Source organism: Ambystoma mexicanum, chromosome 11, assembly GCF_040938575.1.
Source record: "Ambystoma mexicanum isolate Mex_15411 chromosome 11, UKY_AmexF1_1, whole genome shotgun sequence".
NCBI lineage: Eukaryota > Metazoa > Chordata > Amphibia > Caudata > Ambystomatidae > Ambystoma > Ambystoma mexicanum.
The window spans coordinates 856,107,996-856,132,202 of record NC_090934.1 but is presented as its reverse complement, the minus strand read 5'-3'; the positions used below and the strand labels follow the sequence as shown (position 1 = coordinate 856,132,202).

The 24,207-nt window shown below is 47.5% G+C and overlaps 1 protein-coding gene across 3 annotated transcripts in view; it reads left to right on the top strand.

The window, feature by feature from the left end:
• SYT7 (synaptotagmin 7) overlaps nucleotides 1-24,207 on the top strand; it is a 1,118,786-nt gene that overhangs the window by 754,991 nt on the left and 339,588 nt on the right. For all 3 annotated transcript variants that reach the window (XM_069623883.1, XM_069623885.1, XM_069623884.1), the window contains exon 3: nucleotides 9,404-9,486. In XM_069623883.1, coding sequence (XP_069479984.1) covers nucleotides 9,404-9,486 — 83 coding nt within the window. The remainder of the gene's footprint in view (nucleotides 1-9,403; nucleotides 9,487-24,207) is intronic.

The following is a 24,207-nucleotide window of genomic DNA, read 5'->3' as shown; positions in this document are numbered from 1 at the left end:
CTGAAGCCCCTTCCTCAGGCCCTCCAAATAGAGAGTTTCCAATTCCGGGTGCTATCGGCAGATGACTGGTGGCAACGGATAATTGGCCGAGCGCAAACATATTTGCTTATAGCCACGGTTCAATATTATTGGAAGGTTCTCGAATCAGCTTTGGAGAAATTCTAACGGTGTATTAGATCCTGCAGACCCGGATAAAAGGCTAGGCTTATTGAAGAACAGCCAGGAAAATGGCTCTTACTGGACTCAGCCTTTAGCCTCTTACTGAAATGTTGGACAAAGTAAAGATGATGGTTGAGAACTTAATCAAAGACGGACGAAAGATGCATGACCGTTTGGATTTTGCTAAAATGTTTATTTTAACATAAAAATGCAAATAATAAAATAAAAATAATAAAATGACGAGTGCGCATTGCAGAGCAATGCATTCTGATAGACGTGAGCAGAGGACAGTCTACCCAGGCTGCAGGGGCTTCAGCTTCCACACCGTGCGGGGAAGACCCCTGTCAACAGTAGCTGCGAGCTGCAACAGACAAAAATCTTAACATCTTAAAAGGATGAGCTATCCAAGCAAAGTAAACAAAGCTGTGACGAGTGAAAATGTCACCATCCACGTAAACACTCAGAAATGGTCACCTTACCATTAAACAGTGGCTTTCTTTTAAGAACAAGTCAAATGGTGTTTGTTTGTTCCACTGCCCCGTAAGAATGGGCACCTTCTTGAAAGAGAGAAGGCGATTATTCCGAGCACATCGAGGTCCTACAATATGTCACTGTTGCCTGGAACATAACATTAAAAAATGCCCTGCATGAAACCCAATCACCATCTGAAAAGGTGTGCCTCTAGAATGATTATTAAATTACCTCCTCAGGGAGGGATGCCTTTCCTCTGGTTTATAGTGATACATTCCAATGACATTATGTCGAAAGTCATAATGTCGAAAAAAAAAGTTGAAAACAAAAAAATTCGAATGTCTATTTTTTATTGCTTTTTGTTCGAAATGGGGGGGTTCCCCCTCAACCCCCCTTTTTTTAAAAACATTTTTTGTTTTACCAGTTTTTTTAACTTGCGAAACCCAAAAAAAACATGTAAATAATAAATAAAACATTCACATTTTTTTTCAACATTTATTTTTTAGACATTATGTCTTTCGACATAATGTTTTCGACTTTTTCACTGCCTACCATTTCCTCTATTGAAAAATTCTAATCTGGAGCTAGCACCATACAATTAAAGTTGGACTTTGAGAACCAGCTCTTCAAATCCTTTAATATTTGAAGGCAGTGTCATTTCTACTTATATTTTGCCATGTGTGGTGGTGGCAACTTCATGGGACCCTGTTTGAGTGAAAACTTGGCACAACATGGATGCGCCCACTGTGCGTGCATTTTCTCCTGTACGCCCAGTTTTTTGGATGGCCACATCCACGACTTTCTGCAGTGCAGTGCCCCTGTGTGCATCAGAAGTATTGCAATATTGTATGCACTCCTACACAGAAACCCTTTGACATCTGATGGCCTTCTATGCAATGTCCACTGAAATGTGCGAATGTAAACATATTCCGGATGGGAAATCCCCAGGGAATCCTCCTCAGTGGTTTCACGCTGTCTCACTCCGCTTGCACGCACCGCTTTACAAATACACCAGTCCCCACAGTGCGTTTGTATGCTTTTAATTTTCATAGATCCAATGGTGTGACCTGGTGTGACCTGTGAAAGGTGCTTGTCATCCGAAAGAAACCCCCTCTCTGATTGAGTTTGACATCCCTGAGCCCCCCCCCCACCCGAGGACACAGGAATCAAACCTGGCAACCTTAAAACACCCTAAGCAATGTACATAGCCTTTCCGCTTTTTCTTTAGACGTCCAGCCTTTGTTGTCTGTCACTGAAGAAGCGATCTAGGACAACATCCCTGTTTTTGATTGGCTAAAGGGATTCTGATATTTCAGTGTGGGAATGGTATCTTTGCACTCCTCTGCCAAGGGAACGCTTGGAAGACGTGTATGAATATCCATCCAAGGAGGTATTTGGGTGTATTATAAATAGATTGCCGCCTGATGGAGATCAAAGATGATCGAAACATGCACATGGTCTGGCTGCTATCCATAATGTCCTTGATAAGACCATGATTATCAAGAGAATTTGAAAGGACATTTTTTTTTTTTTATTTTTTTATTATTTGATTTAGTTGACAATTCAACTTTACAAATACATAAAATCCATCCTTTAGTAGTATTATATAAATTAATTAAACATACCATACATATACAAAACAAAAACATACATATGTATCAATACGCATTAACATATGAACATAATTTCAGCATAATGTCAGCATAATCAATCTACAATCAACAGTGATAAAAAGGACATTTTATGTGAACAAGTATTGAAAAAATATTAAAAAATGATTGAAAATAAAACAAAAAATCATAAAATGCACTACAATAGTGTAAACTGAAGTTTTGTATTAGGCCATTGGACCCAAAGGAAACTTGTCTCATCGACCAGCAGATTGGGCCGCTGTTTCTTCACACACTCCACTGTCAGAGCTTTGCCTTTGCTTTTATTTTATTTATTTATACATCTGTATTGCGCCGAAGCCCGCATGCATCCAGGCGCACACATCTACACAACATATAGGAGACAGGACATATCTTTTTACTAATTGGAAAAAGGAGAACCAGCCTGACAGCCAAACTCAGGGCAGTGTGATCCAGAGCAGCGCAGTGTGACACGATTTCAAACAAAGGAACAGAGCCGGTACACTTTCACACTAAGAGCATGCTGGGCTGCAACATTAAGCCAAAAATACTTTATTGAGACCCAATTAGTCTAAAATTATAATTCCCGTTGATGACCATAGAGTTTAAAGTTTCTCATCCGCCTTGCATTATAAAGGACACCCTCTCCAGAAGCTCTACTCAAATAACCAACACAACCGAGCGCAGGCATCCTACTCCACCAATCACAATGTGAGGATGTTCCCGTAGGCTACAACCCTGTCATGCAAGTCTATGGGAAAGGGGCCAAAGGTTTCTGAAAATGTCTGTCTTGACATGGAGCTTCAGCAAGACCACCCCCTGCTCAGGCTGGCCGGGGTGGAGGCAAAAACCGGAAGACTGGCCGCCGCAGGGGTGTGATTGACTCCCGACTCTCCAAATGCTGGCGTGATTTCAATGACAGAGGCTTTTAAGATGTTGCTCTGAAAACCTTGCCATTGATCAAGGGAGTGCCAAAAAGGTGGGAGGAGATGTAAAGAATTGTTCAGGGAGAACAATCCCGCACCCCAGACATCTCCCGTCACATCGCAAGGCAAGTGGAACTCGCTAGGTTTAGGCACCAAAAGAGGTGGAGCTCTTCTGGACAATTGGATGACATTGCTTATCCACGCACTGGATCTCAAAGCGCTGCCCCGATTCGGCAGGACTTCTAAACACTCTCATTGGAAAACAGCATATTTTAGTGTAACCAGGAGTGTTGCTAGGTCTGGAAAAGATCAGGGGCTAAGCTAATGGTGAGACTGGTGGGACTCGGGGCTAGCTAGCCTTTTGGTTGTAGCCCCTGAGCTTCTATCTGGGACTAAAACAAAAAGACCGGGGGCTATAACCCATTCAGCCCGCCTCCTCCCCCTAGGAACGCCTCTGTATAAGTCCCCAGATATGCAACCGGGTACTGCATTTCTGGAGACGCAACTAAAAGTCTTTGTCCGGCCCGGCAGGGGACTATCTTTAATTTTCCCTCGGTCAATGAGATGCTAACTTCAACAAGCACACAGGCCAAGGCTCTCCCTCTGTCCTTCAACATTCACACAGCGAACACATCTTATATATGTTTTTATTTATTTGTAAGTACAGGGGTACACTGGTAACCAAAAGAGGCCCTGGAAATAATGTCCAAAGAGACCTCATATTAGACATTTTCAGCAAGCCAAGCCCTTGTCCTATGGGAACATTTGGAAATACCACACAAGAGCCCCAGGGTGCAGAGGCCTAGCGGGAGTTTCCTATAGGCCAGCCCACTCCTGTGTAAATAGTCTCTGCGCGCTCAGCAACGTTCTGGTGCAAGATGTAGAAGGGGGGTTGGCGAGGAACTGATCTTCACCACGTCACCACCTGGTCACATTCAGATAAGTGCAAGCGGGAAAGGGACGGGGTCACACGTAGGTATCATACTACATCCCCGTGAGCCAAGACTGCGCGGATGCAGCGCCCCAGTACAACACAACCGGGTAAGTGCAAGGCAGAAAGGTGCAAGATGCCAAACAGGAACATACAAGGACTCGAACACAGAAGAGCACCAATACAGGGCACAGATCACACAGACACAGGCCAGAGTGCTCTGAAGCTGGGCAATCACAGCTAAGAAACAACTGAGGCAGCATAGTCGGAGAGAGGGTCCAGCCCTCCGGGTGGGCCGCAAAGAAGGAAGTGTAGCATGGAGGGTCGGGGGCCGGCACATCCAGGGCAGCCCCGAAGAGGGTGAAACACAGATCCAACCATGCGAGCAAAGAGCTCATTACAAATGAGAGTCTTTAGTCCTTTTCTGAAATGTAGGTGGCTTTCTACTGGTAGAGGGTTCCAAAGACAGACCGCAGCGGCTCAACTCTGAGGGTCCTTCTCCTGAAATGCAAGACAATAGGAGACCGGGAGAAAGCCAATTTCCGATAACTAGCAGGGTGGCACTTGGACATCATTTGTTAGAAGTATCCTGACCCACACTCCTGTAGACCAGGTGGATAATACAGAGGTGTCAGGCCAAGGACGAGATGAACCACCCTTGGTGCTTGGAGATGGTGGTGTAGCTGCTAAAGGTGGCCCAGATAAAGACTATTGCAATAGAGAAGCCTCGCGAGGGCCAGAGCTCTGGTCCCCTTCACCTTCTTAGGGGAGTTCAGGAATACTAGAACGCGCTTGAGAAAGTGCAGTACGAAATGATACTTTTTGAAAGCTCAAAAACCTGTGGAGCGAAGGAGAGCGAAAAGAGAGCGAGGGGGGATAGGAGATACCATGTAGACAATGTCGGTTTTAGCAGCATTCAGTTATAGATAATTCTCAAACCTCCAGCCTTGTAAATGTGAGAGGCGTGACACAGCCCGGCAAGGGTGCTGCTGAGGGGTTCCAGCCAACCTTTTACTGATACTACACAAAGTAGTCTTCAAAGTCTGTATTATGCAAATGACAATTCCCAGATGCGGTGGGGTCTGTAAACCAAATTTAAATGTCGGAAAATTAGAAAATTTCCTTGAAAACTGAAAACATTATTTTGGTCAAAATGTCAAATACAGAAAAATAGGCTGATAGTTATACATGGCGTGAAAGTGGAGGTTCAGAGGGCATGGGAGTAGCCCACAAGCATGGGGAAGGTGAGCGTTTAAACGGATCTATTTCTGTTTAGAAATCCTGAACAAGCACATAGGGGCAGGAGGGTTAGCCACCAATAAGGTGGTGCTCATTACCAAAGACTTGAATGGGGATAAGCAACAAAAAAGAACACTTACCCCACAATGACCTATCTACATGGAAGGCCTGTAACTACAAGAACATCGCTAGTAAGGAGCCCATGGAAGGGTATAGACAGGCTGGGGGCAATGACACAAGTTTAGTTACAAATCATATGCACAATACAGAAAATACCAAAGAGCTCTATAAAGTTACTACATGTATTGTACAATGGGTTCATTTCTATACATTCTCTATTTTTGCCAGATCACTGATGCCGGTTTCTGCGATTCCGTTTAGAGGTTAGATGAAGGCCTCCACTTTTTTAGTATCAGATACTTTGAATCTACAGTTTTGTGTAGACATGCAATGTCTTTAAGATATTTGAAAAGTCACAAATCACAATCATATATTTGTTGAGTTGTATGCTGAGATTTGCGCTAGACGACAAATCGATTCCCCAGTTTCATCTGCTAGCCTGCAACCATAACATAATCCAGCAACACGTGGACAGGGCCAGGAAATGTCCGGATTAGGGAGCTTTGCCTGCTGGCTCAGAGGCCAAAAATCTCCGGCGAGGACAGAAGCCCAACCCACAAATAAAGGGGTTCTTCTGCTTTGCTACCATTCTGCCACTTGGTCTCCAACTTCTGGCCTATCTCCATGAGCCAAGCCGCTACAAGTCTACATCCTCTGTAAAAACAGGCATCATCGACTGGGGAAAGCTGAAACCCCCCCCATAGCGTCTTCATTTTTGGTTACATCCGTATATCAGGGTACAAGTGGAAGTACTGGTCTCCCTCATGCCACAACATCTCCAGGGATTGTAGAAGGTGGCCTCTTGCCTGCTACTTAGGGTTCACCCATGTACCCATATAAGCCCCACCAATCAAGCTCTGTGCTGTTTTCTGGTCGCAAAGAAAGATGTACAGTTCCCTGTGGACCAGCCTTCTAGAAAGACGACCCTCTATTCTGATAGACAAGGTTCACCTTTTTCTGGGGAGAGGCAACCTGCAATCAGCCACTTGGATCTGGACAAGCCCAAACAACTTCCAGAGAAAAAGCTGCATTTTGATATGTAAACACTCACCTTACTGGATACAGACTCCTTCGAGCGTAGAGACATCATACATCGGATTGGTTGCGCGAATACTCTTCACTACAGATCTTTAAGCCACTCCCTCACTTTGTTTGTTTGTTTGTTTTATCATTTGTAATGCACCAGAATACCCTAGGTTAACAGGGCGCAGCAGTTACATGAATTTGCGAAGCTTAGTTACAACAACAACGATATATACATGTACATACACACAATAATAGTAATGACAGGATTATATACATTTATACAGGTAAACACATGTGAGTACAATATGTACAGTTGGCAGGAATATGAACGACTTAGCGACTAGATATGTTTGAAGGCTTACGTCTTCAACCATGAAACAATCTTAGATCGGAAGTTTTGGTAATGTAAGTCCATTCTGAGAGTTGGTGGTAGGGAGTTCCACAGTTTAGCCGCTTTCACTGGGAAGCTGTTGGCCCCTATAGTCGAGCGTTTGAAGTTGGGGACAGAGAGGCAGTCTTTGTACACTGTTCTTGTGGGTCTCAGGGGGGTCTGCCTATGAAATCTGTCAATCAAGTAAATAGGAGCCGCGTTATTGAGGGACTTGTGAGTAAGTGATGCAGTTTTTAGGAGAATTTTGTCGTTGATAGAGAGCCAATTGTTCTGTTTGTCTGTGTACTGTGATATGATCTCTTCTAGAGATGCCCAAAGCCGCTCTGAGAGCGTTATTCTGAAGAGTTTGTAGTTTGCTAGTGGTGGCTTTGGAAGACCCAAGATAGAGAGCGTTACAGTAGTCCAGGCGGGACAATATGAGGGCTCTAGCAAGGGTCAGGCAGCTGGTGTCGGACAGAGGGGTTTGGCTGCACGGATCAGTTTGCACGTGGAAGCCGTGGAAGAGGCTAGGGAGTTCACCTGTCTGTGGAAGAAAAAGTTGGAGTCCAAGTAGAAGCCTAGCATTCTAACCTCTTATCCCACCTTGATACTATTGCCACCGCTAGATATCCAGTCGTAGCAGAGTTTAGTGTCCAAGAGTCATCTTGATGGTGTGTGTCATGCGTAAACATATTCCTTAGCATACCATGACATAGTAGAGAGAGGGGGGGGTTCTGCCAAATGCTGGAGCCGTTCACTGATTTTTTTGAGTTTAGTATCCTGTGCTTGAGTCTAAACATGAGTGTGAGTGGTTATTTCCAATTGTTTTAGTCTATAGGTGAGAGTGGGATGTTATTCCCAAAGGCTTTAACCAGCATATGAGAGTGAGTGCTCACTCCCAAGTGTTTGGCAGTATAGCCAAGTCTGAGGTCAATGATCAGTACTGGGGTTAACACTTGAGGGTGGGTGATTTGTTGAGCATAGATGGCAATGGAGGATAGCACAGGGGTAATGTGCTGCTCTTGGAAACAAGACCACGCAGAGCAACAGAGGTTCGAATCCCGGATCTGCTTAAATAAAGAATTTAGGCTAGTATTAGGGGTGTTATTAAAAACGCAATTAAATTAATAAAAATAAATACATTGCGCTCCATTTGGAAACATAATGGTCTGAGGGCATTTGGAACAGCGGCCCATTATCCCATGGTAAAGCCCAAAAACATTAAAATCCAGTGGCTTGACGGCATTGGAGAATACAAAAAAGAGAAATCACAAAGCGCGCGCCGACATGCGCATGGGTAGTAGCATAATTACAGACAGACAGGTGGTAGGCGGGAGACAGGCAGCACGCCACATGAGTTATGAGACCAATGAGTGTGGTAAAATGGTAAAACATGGCAGCACCACCGGAGTGGAGTGGGGTGGGAGTCAGCACGCCTCTAGGAAGGACAGGCCCCAGGTGACAGCCAGCAACGGGGAAACGGTGGATGGGGTATTGTAGCCACCAGGGACCACAGCCCTACTCCCTCTGAACATCCCTGCAGTTCCTGTGGCCGGATTTGGTGCAGCGGGGTGAACGTTGCATCCAGGATGCCAAATGCTGGCATTTCCTACTAGGGAATGATTCCAGGCATGCATGATTGTGGGGTGTGTGTGATTCATTTTGGTTCTCCTCGGACACAAAGGTGTCACTCTCACCACCTGTCCCTTTCTTACTTGCCAAATAAGAACAGTTATCCCCCAGTACTCACTTGTCTATGTTCCCCACACTTCTTAAGGGCATGCCCAGACACTTCCTGACCCCAGCTAGTCGCGGACTGCTCTCGCTACAGCACATACTTGGGTCCAATTATCTCAGCATGCTATGCCACTTCCGGATGGGAGCTGCTTCCCTTGGTCTGCCGTGTTTGCCCAAGAAAAGACATATAGGGCCTCATTACACGGTAGGCAGAGAACCATGGCGCTATTAGCGCCATGGTTCATGCTGGTAAAATACCGGCACCGCCTTGGTGGAAAGGGGAAATACCGCCCCATTCCAAGGTTGGCGGGCCGGTAATTCCCCCTTCCACAATTGCCCTTCCCCATTCCCATTTTTGCCCCATAGGGCATAATAGCAATGGGGAAGGCGCCAATAACGGCACCACAAATTGCGGTACCGTAATTAGCTCCCTGGGTCCCTTTGCGGGTTGGTTTTTAACGCCTGCAAAAAGCAGGCGTTAAATTCCCCAACCCGCAAAGGGACCTCGTAGTAAGGCGGTAAGGATTTACCGGTACCAGTAAAATACCGGTACCGGTAAACCCTTACCGCCTACCGTGTAATGAGGCCCAAACTCTTCTTATTTGGGCTGAAATCTGTAGGGTAAATATGCTTAGCACACACTGCCCCATACAGGTTATTTCCACAATTCCTTGTCCTTGTGCCACCTCCCCCCTTCCCTCTTGAGTGACCTCTGTATTCCCCCCTTCCCCATGAAGCCGCCCTTCTGGATTCATGTCATTCTCATCTACGGTTCTTTTTTGTATTTTTTTAGGGTAAACGATATAAGAACTCTCTGGAGACCGTGGGGACACCAGATTCCAGCCGAGGGGGCCGGAGTGAGAAAAAGACCATTAAGTAAGTGCTGTGGTAAGGGGGGTGCATTTGGATGGGCAAGAGTGAGAGGGAAACTCCGATGTCAAGACGTCAGGGTGCCCTCACTGGTGGCCATTCAAAGATCAGTGGTGCCCTGAAGAAGTTATCTGATTCTTTGTGTGATCACTGTGCTGTGTGTTATATGTGCCCCAATGTCTGTGCTCTTTGTGGTCCAGCAAGAAATCCTCCACCCTTAAGGTGCAAGCAGCACATCCCTGTGGTTAAATGGTTGCCCTCCTTTCTTTTCAGTTACCCGCCCATCGGAGAATGCCTAGTCAAAAGGGCCTTCTCCAGGCTCCTGGAACCCTGATGCCTGCTTGGTTGCCTGGCCCTACTGCTTTCTCATGGACCTGTGCGGTTCTCTAAAGACTTCTTAATTTCTTAATTGACTGCAACGACTGCCTGCTCACATGGACCCTCTTCAGGCTGTTGAGGCTTTGGGGTGCATCCTTGCTTGTGGCAGATTAGGGAGTGAGTTGGGAGGTGAACCTGCTCGAACAGAACTCCACCTGCCAAGGTCAGGCCATGTTCCCTGGAGCCCCCTCAGTTTGGTGTACACCATCCAGAGTATCACTAGGGGTTAATGGCAGAATGTGATCCTGATTTCCATTTCTTGTGGCAGTTCCATCCAATGGGGCTTCAGCCCCCAAGCATCTTGTTTACTTGGTGCAGAGGTGGAGGCATTGGCAAATAGGGACAGCAGGCCAGGGAATAAGTGATGCTAAAGAGTGCCCGTGTCTCAGTGCTGCTACCACTGGGTGAAGCTTGCAACACTGAGCCTGGCTCCCACATAGTGGCGGCTGGAGGCGAGCCGATCAAGAGATGACAGGTAGGCAAGAGAGACTCAGCACCTATCCTCCCAGACTTAGGGTTGGGAGGATAGCTCAGGGGCAACGCGCGCGCCTTGGAAGCAAGACGATGTGGCGCTTAGCAACCTCTGGGTATGAAGCGCGTTATAAATAACCAATTACTATCTTACTATTTACTTACCCCCGAACCTGGGGCAGAGACAACAGCCATTCTTTTACATGGCCCTTGGCAGTCAGGCCATCAGCCACAAGGCCTTATTCTACAAGGTAAGAATAACCAGGCCTCCATTCACCAAATCATCAGCAATCGGCCTTTAGGAACCAGCCATTCGCAAGCAGGACCTAAGCCAGTGAACTTTGACCAAGCAACCTTTCTGCCAGCTTGCCTTGAGGAAGGATGGAACACTGCCTCCTACCTGAGGACAATCCTAATTAATGTTGAGATTGCATTGTGCCAGCTGAATCCAGGATTGTGTCATAACAACAATCAGTTACTTCAGGGACAACACAGGGATTTGTATCTTGAGGCTGGCTAAATCCACGAAGAGATTTCTCCTGGCACCCCAAAATCATCTTAATCCAGGATCAACCTCCATCTTGTTCCCGGCTACCAGTGTCATTTAAAGATAGCGCAGTGCCTCCTTCACTGAAATTGGTTTGATCCAGGCTAGGACCAGCCCTCGAGATTGAGGACACGTTTTACCCAGAATGGGAACGCGCTCACTATTCCAAGACAGAATTCATCCAAGATTGGGTCAGGAACTCGTATACACGGACAAGCTTCATTGAGGAGGAGGCACCAACACGTAGTCCAGGACTATCTTCATGGGGGCATGGCAGCACGTGGTCTTCCAAGTCTTGTCTTATCTCGGTTTTGACAACCTCTCTTATCTTGAGGACAGATTGTCCACAATCCCTTTTCGTCGTGCCCTCTTGAGCTGGGCACCACGCATAATCCAGTCTCGGGAGGATAGCTCAGGGGCGACGTGCTCGCCTTGGAAGCAAGACAGCACGGAGCAACACAGGCTCGATCCCCGGGTCTGCACTTAGAAACCTCTGGGTATTAAGCGTGTTATAAATAACCTATCATATCATATCATCCATTGATTTCAACCCGAGTTCAATTGTTAGCCAAGCAGACCAGGAGCTCTGGGGTAGTTTGTGAGTATGCATGTAACACCACTAGGAGCAGTTGGGTTCACTGTGACTCAGCCTGCAGCGGCAGGGAGGTTCTCGGTGTGGAATAGTGCGAAATGAGGCGATGTTAATGCTCTCTCCAGGGCAGGGGCTGCAGCTGGACAGGGGCTTTAGCATCTAGCCGGCCTTGGTGCACCTTCTTGGCAACGCTCAGTTATTTGGTGGGTCCCTCGTCCACCTGTAGCGCGCTCGGGTGTAGGCGAAGCACTTCAGGCAGGAATGGGCGTGATCTAGATACAGTACAACTCAGACAGCACGCACTGTGTGATATAGAAAAGATTTCACAAGCTGGAGCTATTATGGCCAACGAACTCTCTAAAAAAAAAAAGCATGCAGAATAACGCGTTTCCAAAAAATGGTTAACGGTCCATGGAAAGTAACAACCATCCAAGCAGGGCTTAAAAAAGCATCTCCCTGTTTTAGGTGAGACTCATTGTTATTATAGTGCGTGCAGTGGCCCAAATTAATCTCTGCTTGCTGCGGGAATGCCTTTTTCTGGTTCAATGTGAATGCCTGGAACAGGTCGCCAGGTAGGCCCCTTTTTTTTTCCTATACCCCTCAGAGCCTCCCTCCACATATTCTAGTCTGGGTATACTTTTCTATTATGTACTTCAGTTGTAGAATATTTGGGGAAAGTGCTTGATTTTCTTTGGAGTGCAAATCTGGGGGAATGTCGCCCCCTGGCGGCCATTTCCCAGGCGACTTTATCACTGGCTACCCTTTTGTTTCTGCCTACTGCATTTTGTCAGGGGTAGTCTGGTTCCACATGCATAGTGGGTAGCTTAGCAACATGCTACTTATACAGGATGGAGCTAGGGCCGGCGCTGCGGTAAGAGTTCCTCACTGCCCAGTGAGTGCCCAGTGCCCGACTTTGGGACACTTGACCCCTACTCTCTGTGTTGATGAGGTCACCGGGACACAGAACACACGCTCCAAGCTCCAGCCGGTGCTGGCACACAAGAGAGATCCTTCTCTACCCTCCTGAACTTATGCAGGCACCTGGCACAGTGCTGCGGCGCAGGCGGCCTGAAGCCTTGACATGAGTTTCTGCTCCTGGCCAAACTGGCACAGCTGAACACAAAGCGGGCCACACGGCAGCACACTGGCAGGAATGTGGCCGGCCACATCTGGTCACAGCTTCCAATCGGGCTGCCCACATGCCCGTTTTTTATGCAGTATCGTTATGAAACAATCCGCGCAAAACCAGGGCAATCGGCAAAAGCCTGTGCTCTGTTATCTTTGGGCAAAAAGTACCAAAAGTAAGGAAATGCCAGAAATGCTCCAGAACCTTCCAAATGGATTGTAAATAAAACAGAACCAGAATGTAAATGGTAAGCATGACTAAAGAAGACAGCTTGCTCAAGCATCAGTATTTCCAAAAACATAAAAGTGGGGACATGCCCCCAGTATTGTTCTTTTGAAATGTGGCAGCTCCACGCCTAGTTCGCACACAGAGCAGTCAGCACTCACCAGGACTGCATGTCGAAGCTCAAATGGTTACCTCCTACCATGCACGGCTGCTCGAGCAGTGACCAGAGCAGGCGGCTCGGAGCAGGCAGACGATGAGCCCAGGGTGCAGGACACAGGCAGGGCAAGGCCCTTCTTCACCAGTGCAGCGATGGGCAAAGACAAAGCCACGGAGAGCTGCTCACCGAGTCCTTCTGACTCTCCATTGTCCGGGTGCTGCCCAGTCCAGATTAATAACGAGACTGTGTAAAAAGGATGCTTCATTAAAGCACAGATTGGATGTCGAGTAGATTTTGGAGCCAGCCTTAGTCAATCATGCAATACTTTATGGACCAGTCCCATCAGCACTGGGTTTCAAAGAAGTATTGCCTACATTAAGTCCTTTCGGTTTCCACGGAAACCAGGATGAAGGATGTGGGAGCAAGCCACTTGGGGTCTATATACCAACCGCAGCACCCTTAAAGCTTATTCGAATATGGTAACGAAATGTGGGGAGCTTGCCTTTGTTTGTTTCTAGCAGAACAAGGAGAGACTTGGGACAGTGGTAATGCCCCCCCTTTTCACTAACGCCCCCCCCTTGCTTTGCTTTCTGTCAGTCTGAGCCTCGATAATCTATACACATGCACACTACTATATAGAAAACCAGGTTACCAAAACGTGTAAATGCTCGGCTTGTAGGTCTAAAGAAATAACACGTATACATTCCTCACAAGTTTTAAAACTATGCTTACTTACTTTGTAAGGAGAACAAAAAAACGAAGTGACCTCGATTCCAAGTGATGGGGCTTGGCTCAGCAATACAAGTGGCACCTATCCTTGCTTGTAAAGCATTACCAAGTGTGAGGTGTAAACTGGCTGGTTTATTTCCCATTTTAAAAAGAATCCAACTCTTTAGGGATAAAAACCATTAACAACAAACAGCTGCCATCATGCGCAAAAACGCTTACAGTAAGGTTTTGTGATCTTGGCAAATTCACTCTGCGAAATTGATTCTTTTAAAATTAACCGGGGCTGGCTTTTGTCTCGTAAAATGTCAAGGTAGCACTATAAAATTCAACTTAAAAACAGCAATTCTCTCATGCCTTTCGCATACAGCTTTACAACAGCATCAGCACACAGAGTTCAAATAATGACACATTTAAATGTGAGTGTCCAGCCGGGGTGGACTGGAAACCTAAAGAGTCCCTGGAAATAATGTTCAAAGTGGCCCCATATTACATATTTTCAGCAAGCACTTCCCTTTCCTATGGGAAGCAGAGGCCTAACTGGAAATCTCCAGAGTTCCCTATAGGTCAGCCCAGTCCTGGTGTCCAGCAAAAACTCACTGTTATCCTAATAGGCGACACTCACAGATGCTAAGCATGTGGCAGAGGCCCTGTGGATATGGCAAACAGTGGGCCGGTGGAAGATCCCCTAACTTGCATTAATGCCCCATGTTGACCCAAAATCTCCTGCTTATCTGGAAGGAAATAAGCTGAAATAATATATGATATGGGAGGACAAGACAAACGATCTTACTAGCCTTGTGTCATTGAGATCGTGCAAGTGCGAGAACGAGAAGTGCAAGGGGAAAGGGAGGGGGGAAGTGCAAGGGAGAGGGGAGGGGAAAACAGGGCAGGAATGCAGAACTCTCTTCAGTTCCTCTGCTGGGAGAGTGCAAATCTGCTGGGTCCTTCCTTCCCCAAGGGAAAAAATAAGAAATGTTACTGACACCGAGCAACACCCCAATTGACTAACGGAGCCCTGACCCGGAGTCACTACTATGGAAGAAGCTAAGGGCTGTGGGTGGAGATGGCACGCCTCCGCAGGATTGCAGCGTCTGGCGAAGGTTGCCGAGTCAGGGCACCTCTCCGACCGATTGTCCTGAGACCCAACGCGAGAGGCCATCATGTGGGTTCTGCAAGCTATCTAGCGAAAAGCAGATCTCCATTTCATGAATCTGCGGGACAGAGTGTATCAGATCATGTCTTGTTAATGGACCACATATCACTGTTGGCATGAGCAATCGTCCAGAAAGTCAGTGTGGTATGTAAACCTCTCCTGGGCCAATGGCCGTGGCCTTTGCAGTGGGCAAAGGTCTCTGTCTGGGAAAACCGAGGATGCCCGGGGTCTGAGCTGTAATGCTCAAAGCTGTGATAGAAGGGTTTGTAAAATCTATCAAGGATCCAACAAGCCTGGGCAATTGGGCAGTAGGGCCCACCACTAAAAGAACTGCCATACGGGTAAGGGAATAGGCCCACTGCTGCACAGACTTTGCCCCAATCTTCTTGGACAGAGGTTGGCCTCAGCCTACTCCATGGCTGAGAGTTACTGGCACTTCTCCTATGTCAAGAGCGCAAGACCAGACATGTAAGCTCTTTCCAGGACCTTTAAATCTGCATAGTCAGGAAGGTGGTCGAGGACCCTGGTGCACAAGGACATTAGTCATGGTGTGCACATTAGATTCCAAGCCACACCGCTTTGCTGCACTTTTACTGCAGCTCGCTCTGATGAATCAACTTCGGGGGCACCAGTGGTCCAGGGATGAATATCGGTTTTTAAACCGTCAATCAGCCCCACACCTCTAGTACACAAGAAGGGATCTGAACAGATTGGTAACACAAGAAAATTATAAACCTCCTTGTCCAATTTTGGTAACGTGGAAGGGACGGCAGGCTTATCTCCGCAAGGTCATGGATCGTTGGTTAGTTACAACACAGCGAAAATACAATTATTACCCGAAGATAAAAGGGACTGCCCAGACTAGGTTGTATAAACATATCTACTTTATGATTATCACAACAGACAGTTCTAGCACACTTCAAAATACAACCCACCCTATAGGGAATGCAGAGGAAAGACAGTTTCAAAAAAGAAAAAGGGATGGACTCTGGATACCGACAGGAGGGTAGTCGGTATAGAAATGAATCCCAATAGTTCCAGGATACTTGTTTTCAACACAAAGGGAGCAATGGGTCGTAAAATGTACTAGGGGCCTTCGGAGAAGGACCAGGGGGACAGAACCTCTTGTGCTTGTAGAAGTTCTTGGTTCTTGACAGTGTAGAGTCGGTTTCAGGGCGCTTTGCAGCTTCTGCGACAGAGTTCAAGACTGGAGACAGCTGCGGGCATCAGGCGGCAGGCAGTTTGGCGAACGAGGCTGGACGGACAGCTGGAGGCTGGCCTACACGGCGGCTCGGGTGAGGAAACGTTGTCTCAGAGGTGGTAGGCCGGTCTGAAGCACTGGTCGAGGCATCTCAGACGGCATTAGAGACTGCGGCATAACAATAGTCAGCGGTGCAGTCGGTTGCAGCTCAAGGGGTTCGACTAGCTTGAAAATGTCCTTTAAGGCAGACGTCAGTAGATGCACATCAATGCACTCCTCTTAGCTTCATCACTGGGTGTGTGTCGTCCTTTAAGGCGGACGTCCCAAAACTGAGGAGAGTGTTACAGGCAACTGCCTTGTCCTTGGTTTGGTTCAAAGACTCTCTGGCATGTCCCACCTTGTAAGCTTGCTGCAGAGCCTAGCAGGGCATGCTGTGTGCTGGCAGAGTATGGGTTTTAGAGCTGCTGGATGGTCTTCTGGATTCAGTAGCTCCCTCTGTTCCCTGAGAGATGTTTAGGGGAGTGACCTTGCTTCCCTTTTGGAAATCATGGCTTTCCTTCACTGGGGGAAGATATAAGGTAGTCTGTACCTTCAGTCAGGGTCCAATGCTGAGTTCTCCTTGTTACTCCTTGCGAAGTCTTGAGATGATCTGATCAAAAGAGGGGCTCAGCCCTATTTTAAAGCCAAATGGGCCACAGTTATTGGTGTTAGCTAAGCCTACCTTAATGAACCAATCGTGGGTCCCCACCAACAATCTCCTGTATGCACAAGGTCATAACCAGAGTGCTTTGCAACAGAAAAGGTAAAGTGGTAAAAAGATGCAATACTAAGTCCCACCCATCTTCCTATCTGTTGTGGATCAAAGGGTCTCTCTGGTTAATTGAGCTCTCTGTGCTTCCTGGTTATAGCAGCAGCTCTCCCTTGAAGCTGCAGCGTGACCAGACTTTCTGACTTCTGCAAACCAGATTCTTGTACCTTCTGAATAGGGTCCCTTTGGGGGGATGTCTAATATAAACAGCTGTCCCAGACATGCCATTTCACTGCCCTTGTTACTAAGAGGCAGGAGCTGGCTTCGGGTTGACACTGATGCATATCAAAGGTTGTTGGGTTTCCTGTCTCTTTTGTTAGTCCTGTGACCAGGCCCCCTGTGGGCCTGTTTGAATTAACTCTGATTAGTATGCGAAGCTGCCACCAGCAGAGCTAATAAAGGACAGGGCAGATCCATGGAGCCTTAGTTCATTACTCTGGTCATGGCAGGAGGAAGGTTTTGCCCTCCCCCTTCTGAGATGCCTTGATGTTCACGTGGCTGTCATATCCCAAATACATATGACAGTGGCGGCACCTGTAGGCTGTGTCCACCCAGAGCACAAAGGTCTATGTGTATATCGTGGGGTGAGCATAGTAACATGTGTGCGGATTAGCCCCACCCATTTTCCGCAGGCTCATCTACCATCATTCAATTTCTTTTAAAATTTCCAAAAAGCCAGGCGAGCGAACACCCACCGTGCAGATGGTCGAATTACTCACACTCGCATCCAAAGATTGGAGAATATTTGGAAAATCATGAATAGGATAAGCACTCTAGTTCTTCTGGACCAGGCCAACATTTGGAGGATTCAATCCAAAGCCCATTATCTCTTTAGACTTCGGTAGGATCAACCCCCAGCAAATATGCATAATCCTCCCAAAAAGGTTCACCTCCATTGACTTCAAGGGTCATCCTCCCAGGAAACCTGCATCACTCCCCCCAAAAAGATTAGTCTGCACTGACAATGTTCAGAACATTCTTCTGAATTGATCTTGCCTTCCTTGGTTTACTTGGCTGGTGCAGACCTGCTACACATAGTCAATTTAGGGACCCATAATTCCAAGCGAACCTCTCCCGCTCCTTCCCACGCTCATCCTGTGTGCCATTAGTTATGCACGTGCCACACATTTTCTTGCTGATTTTGCACCTTTAGAGGGGGACAGGATTCCAGCACAGGGCCGGTCACAAATGCAGACAACTTCCCATAGGCAAAATATTAATAAAGGAAAAAAACCTCTAGAAGCAGACCGTGACTCCTCTCGGATGCATAATTCTTGCCTTCATCCACCACAAAGCACAATATCGGGGCTTGCTGATGGAGTCCATGCCACAACTACTCCCAGGATGGGCCGGTTACGCCTTTCATGGGACCGGATGCTTCCAGGAAAGGACAGGGCCCTCAATCCTGGACTGGGTGCTTCCTAGAGTAGGCCATGGCCTTCTATCCTTGGACCCCAGATACTTCCGGGATGGAGCGTGCCACTTTCAACTGGCCCAGTTTCTTCCAGGATAGGCCAGCACTGCTCGTCTCAGATCAAGTTACTTCAGCCATGGTCAGCTCTTCCCGCGCCTTCAGAAAGGAGGGCAGGAATCCTCCGCGTTGTAGTTGGAACTCTGTTGACAGCTCCACAAGGCCCACCCCTCTACTACACCGGGGGAGCTTTGTGGCCCTTAAGGAAGGAAGGAAGGCACAGTGTCATCATACTACAGCCATTTCCTGCAGACTTTCATCCTATCAAATTAGATTACTCCGTGTCATGTCGATCATTCATTGGTTTAAATAGCTGAAAGGCAAAACTGAAAGCTAATCCCTCGTCAGGGATTGGAGGGTAGGGACCAGGCAAGGAGAAAGGGGTCATTTTCTGGGAGACACAAGGGCGGGACGGGAACAAATGGGACCTGCTACAAAGAGATTATCATACATCCCAGTGTCCCGGCTATTTGTGCTTTCACTTCGTGTCTTACCCATAAACAGGGAGTGATAGTCTGCACACATAGTCCAGCCGAGTCCATGCACCCCCTACTCTTGCCAACTCCTCATGTTGACGTGGGAGAATCCCCAAGCCGATGGCCAAATATCTTGTATTATGACACATCTTTTACTTTCTCCCTCGTAAAATATGTTTAATAGTAATGTAAGTCAGTGGGCGAATACAGATATTGCCTTTTCTGGTGAGGCATATCCCACTTGATTGTTTATTTATTTATTTTATTTTATTGAGCATTTGTTAGGCGCTTTATACAACAGAATTGTGTTTCAAAGAGCCAAATGGTAGTGATGGGGCATCATGTAGGGGGCGCTATAATCAGAGTCCAGCTGCCCCCACCCACCAGTAAAGGAATGATGGAGTTTATCCCAGAAGGGAGTGAATAATATGCCAGCTCATCTACTCGTTCCTTCCCCTCATCACTGCTGGGCAGCCTCGCTTCATTGAGTGCGTTTAGCTTGCGCTGTTCCCCCTCGCCCCCCCATCAACCCCCAGGCTTTCTCCTGATGAGTGCACAGCTCTTGCAGGCCCTGGCAATGGAGCCGTTTCATGTGAGAACACCGAGGAGTTCTGCAGGTGGAAGGAGAGAACAAGGCCTTGATGTGATGGGCACCTTTGAACTATGCGAGGAGATGGTCTGCATCCTGACATCAAAGGCTGCAGTGTCTTCTGATCTTGCGCGGGTGGCGCTATGCCGCTGACGCGCCCTAAAGCCACTGTCCATCCTCTCAGATCTCCTACCACCTGGGGCCGAGTAGTTGGCTTCTGAAGATGAAGGGAGATTGTGTGTGATCTCCAAGGACCTGGCGGTGCCTCTACGCCCAGACTTGTCCTTATTCCTGCGGGGCCTAGGCACAGAAGGATGAGTCATGCCAGTTCATACAAGCACCTTCTCCAAAAAACCATTGGACAAGCAGTGCTGGGAAGGGGGGCTTGGTGCCCGAAGAAGAACCGCTCACTTTTACCATCATCCTTCGGCACTGATGCCCAAACCGTGCTTGGCATGAGAGGATCTGAGAATTAAAGGCTGCGTCCTTCAAGATATGGCAGTGTATCTTAAAACAAGGCATTCTCTTTCAAACTATGGCAATGTGGTTCAAGCTCAGGCTACACCCTCCACAGGAAGAATTGTTCTCCCAACTAAGACGGCGGCCTTCAAGCCAATGCCCTGTCTTTAAATGCAAGAGGTACTCTTTAAGCAGGGCGAATGTCCTTGTGAGATCTAAGAAGCAGTATCCTTAGCAGTAGCTGATTCCATGAATGCTAATGTCACGCCCTTGATGCTAGGATTGTGTCCTTGAAAGTCAAGTGGCACCCACCAAGCTAAGGTGTTGCCCTCCAAGCTACTCCTGCCTCTGTATTGATTTATTTCGTTATTAGAGTTTCTGCCCAGTGCTGGATGCCACATTTTGGACGTTTCATTGCACTTTGGGGATAGGGGAAGGCGAGGGGCAATCAGGGAGCCTTAAGGGATATTCCTGCGGGTAGCAGGTGGTGCAGCCAGCCAAGCACTGGGCAGAGACAGGCAACGGCGTCTCCTCAAGCCGTCCTTAGTGTAAGTTATAGCTTCCTATTGATAGGCCTAACATACAGGAATCATGTGTGCATGCCTGTACTGCATGCACATATGATGTTGGTTGGCAGGGTGCGACTAGAGTAGGATTAGGAGTGGCCGGGGCATAGAGCGATTTTTGGCTATATACATTGCAGGACTGTTGTGTTTGCAACCCTCTCTGGAACTTTTAAAGTCCATTTCACCTCTTAAATTGTGAGAGAGAGAGAGTTCCAGAGGGAGCAGCCCTGTATGTGAAGGCACCAGCCACCAAACTCTTGTGCTCCTTGGATGGCCTCAAGCCTCTGGTTCTTTGGTAGAGCTGGAAGACGTTGACGAGGAAGGCAACCCTCCAAGCAGTGACTTGTGCATTAAGCACAGGGTTTTAAATCGTGTCATTTCCCTCACCCAGAGCTAATGAAATGACATTGCTTTTGGCAAAGTGTGGGCTTCTAGTTTTCGGGCAAGTATGAACTGGTCTCGATGGATTTGTGCTTTTTGGATATTTGTGTTTCCGGAGTACTGCGTAAATGCCATTGTAAAAAAATCCAGATTGTAAATCACCATTGTAAGGTCATGCAAGACCAGCGCAATTTTGCATTGAAGATTCTAGAGGGTGGGGACAGGGTCGCTCGTAGGAGAGGAAAGTGAAGGAACGCATTATTGGTACGCGCGCTCTCTTGAGGTGGGCACGTTCGGCTACTGGCAAGCGGCACGTCTCGATTGCATATTTCGGGTACCGGGTAGAAGGTGCTCGCATTGAGCCTCACCAGGTGAATTTGAACGAGCCAGAGTGAGTAAAATCGGATCTCACTCTTGTAGCTGTTAACACAAAGCCAATTTCAATGTGTTCAGTGCTCATCTTGTTTTAGCCTCTTTCCAAGTCAGTAGTGGTCCACATGGCCTCTCCTGGTTTGAGAAAGGTCCATGCCTCATCTGTAACACTGTGGAGGGATGGATGGAAGGTTTCGCATCATTCCTAATCATTGGCTTTATTCTAGGCCACTCTTCAAACCTTCATTCTGCAGTCTGCTCTGCATTTACCGAAGGGGAAAAACGCGTGTAGATTAGGCTTGCTACCACCCCATAAGGGTTAGTCCAGCCCAAACTACTGGGTCCCATCTCTTCTGCTTGATATCACAAGCAACCCCCAGACATGTCTGTGCTTCGAAGACCATCATTGATGAGATGTGGCTTGGAACTCTACATACAGCAATCTCAGGACCCCTGTAAAATGCCTTAGACTGTTTGTGGTCTCATGCATAAGGGATGTGACCTAGCAGTTTAGGCTGGATTGCCATTTTGGGTTGGGACCAAGTGTGACGAATCAACTTCCGGGGCACCAGTGGTCCAGGGATGAATATCGGTTTCTAAACCATCAATCAGCCCCACACCTCTAGTACACCAGAAGGGATCTGAACAGATTGGAAACACAAGTAAATTATAAACCTCCTTTTCAAATTTTCGTAACGTGGACGGAACAGAACGCTTTTCTCCGCAAGGTCGTGGATCGACGGATAGTTGCAACACAGCGAAAATACAATTATTACCCAATGATAATAGTGACTGTCCAGTCAAGGTTGTTTTAAAATATCTACTTTATTATTATTACAACAGACAGTTCTAGCACACTACAAAATGCAACCCACCCTGTAAAGGAACACATAGGACAGCCAGTTGCACGTAGGAAAGTGATGCACTCTTGATACTGACAGGAGGGTAGTCGGTAAAGCAATAAGTCTTAACTGTTCATGGTCATTTGGTTTCCGTACCAAGGGAGTAAGGGATCATAAATGTCATTAGGGGCCTTCAGAGAAGGACAAGGGGGACAACATCACAATGTACCTGGTGCTGAAGAAGTTCTTTGTGCTCGACATCGGTGAGGCGGTCGCAGCCCTTGAGGCAGAGTTAGTGGCGGGAGACAGCTGGGGGTAGTAGGCAGCAGGCAGTCTGGCAAGTGAGGCTGGACGAACATCTGCAGGCTGTCCGGTGCGGCGGCTCGGGCCAAGAATCGTTGTCTCTGTGCTGGATAAGGATCTGGAGTGCTGGTTGAGGTGTCTCGGATGGCTCTGGTGACTGGGGCGTGACAACAGTCAGTGGTACAGCCAGATGCGGTGCGAGGACTGGATTGTCTCCAAAATGTCCTTAAAAGATGGACACTTGATGATGCTGTGTGGCACTCCTCCTAGCTTCTTTGCAGGGTGTGTGTCCTTTCAAGGCGGACGGCCCAAAGCTCAGGATCATGTTTGTAGTCAACGGCCTTGTCCTTAGTTCAGAGATGCTCTGGCACTTCTCACCTAGGAAGCTTGCTGAGAACTTAGCAGGGCATGCTGTGTGCTGGCTGGGCACCAGTTCTGGAGCTCCTGGATGGGTCCTCTGAGTCTGGTATGTACCTCTGTACCCTGGGAGATGTTTAGGGGAGAGACCTTGCTTCCCTTTTGGAAAACCTGGCCTTCCTTCACAGCTGAAAGCTGTAAGGCAGACTGTAGCTTCAGCCATGGTCCAAATTAGTCCTTCTTCTTACTCCATTCGAAGTTTGGAGGATCTGCTAAGTGAGGGGCTCAGCCCTCTTTTAAAGCCAAATGGGCCCCAGTGATTTGTGCAGGCTAAGCCTACCTTCGGGGTCCCCGCCAACAATCTACTGTTATGCATGAGGTCCGGACCAGAGTGCATTTCAACAGGAAAGGTACATGTACTCCTATATCCCAGCCCTCTGTGACTCTTGATCAAAGCGCATGTCTCCCTTGAGGTTTGTGACGAGAGCAGACTTTCTGTCTCCCTTAAATCACACACTTCTCCCTCTGAAAGGGGTCTGCTCTGCAGGGGTTGCCTATGGTAAATAGTGGACCCAGGCATGCCATTCCCTGTCCTTCATACAGTGTGGTGGGAACTAGCTTCAAGTTGACACATTGCATATCAAAGAGGTGTTAGTTTTCCTGCCCATTGTTAGGTTCTGTGGCCAGGCCTATTTGCAGGCCTGCTTCAATTAACTCTCATCAGTATGCGCCGCCACCACACCAAACTTAGACAATAGAACAAGGCAGATCCATGGAGCCTTTGATATGTAATTAGGCTGGCCATGGGAGGAGGAAGGTGTTGCCCTTCTCCTCTGGATGTTTTCGTGCACCCCTTTCCTGTCACCTGTCAAATAAATGTGACAGGGAGCACTGCACCTCTAGGCTGTGTCCCCCAGAGTACACTGGACTATGTGTTTGTTGTGCGGTGAGCATTGGAAAATGTGTGCAGATTAGCGCCACACATTTTCAAAGGTTGATCTCCCATCATTCCATTTCATAAAAAATCATCAAAAAAAGGCCCAGGCAAGCCCACACTCCCCATGCAGATGGTCGAATCCCTCAAACCAAGCCTGACGGCATGTGGTCCTTCCCTTTCTCTAACAACATGGATGGTTTGGATGGCTGCTCAGAGCAGTGACCCTGTTATGGTTTATTCAAAACGTTTGATAAATCACTCTTCAGAGTTGTTTGCATATATAGACGATGTGTGAGTTTGAAGGATATGAACTTTGACAAAGTATATGTTGAATAGGACTGGCAATGGGGACAATCTTTGTGGCACTGCAGGCGGAATTGTGTTAATCTCTGTAACATCCTGGCCTGCTTTGTGTTCATGATTTCACAGGCAGGGTGAGGACCATTCTTGGACAATTGCTGAGACTCCTGAAGACAATTTAAGCTGGTCAAGCAGCACCATAGCTAACCCAAAGGAGAGGCTCCTGAAATTATTGTGTCTTTCAAGCTGAAGTCATTTATTCCAAGCCGAATATGTGCCCATCAAAG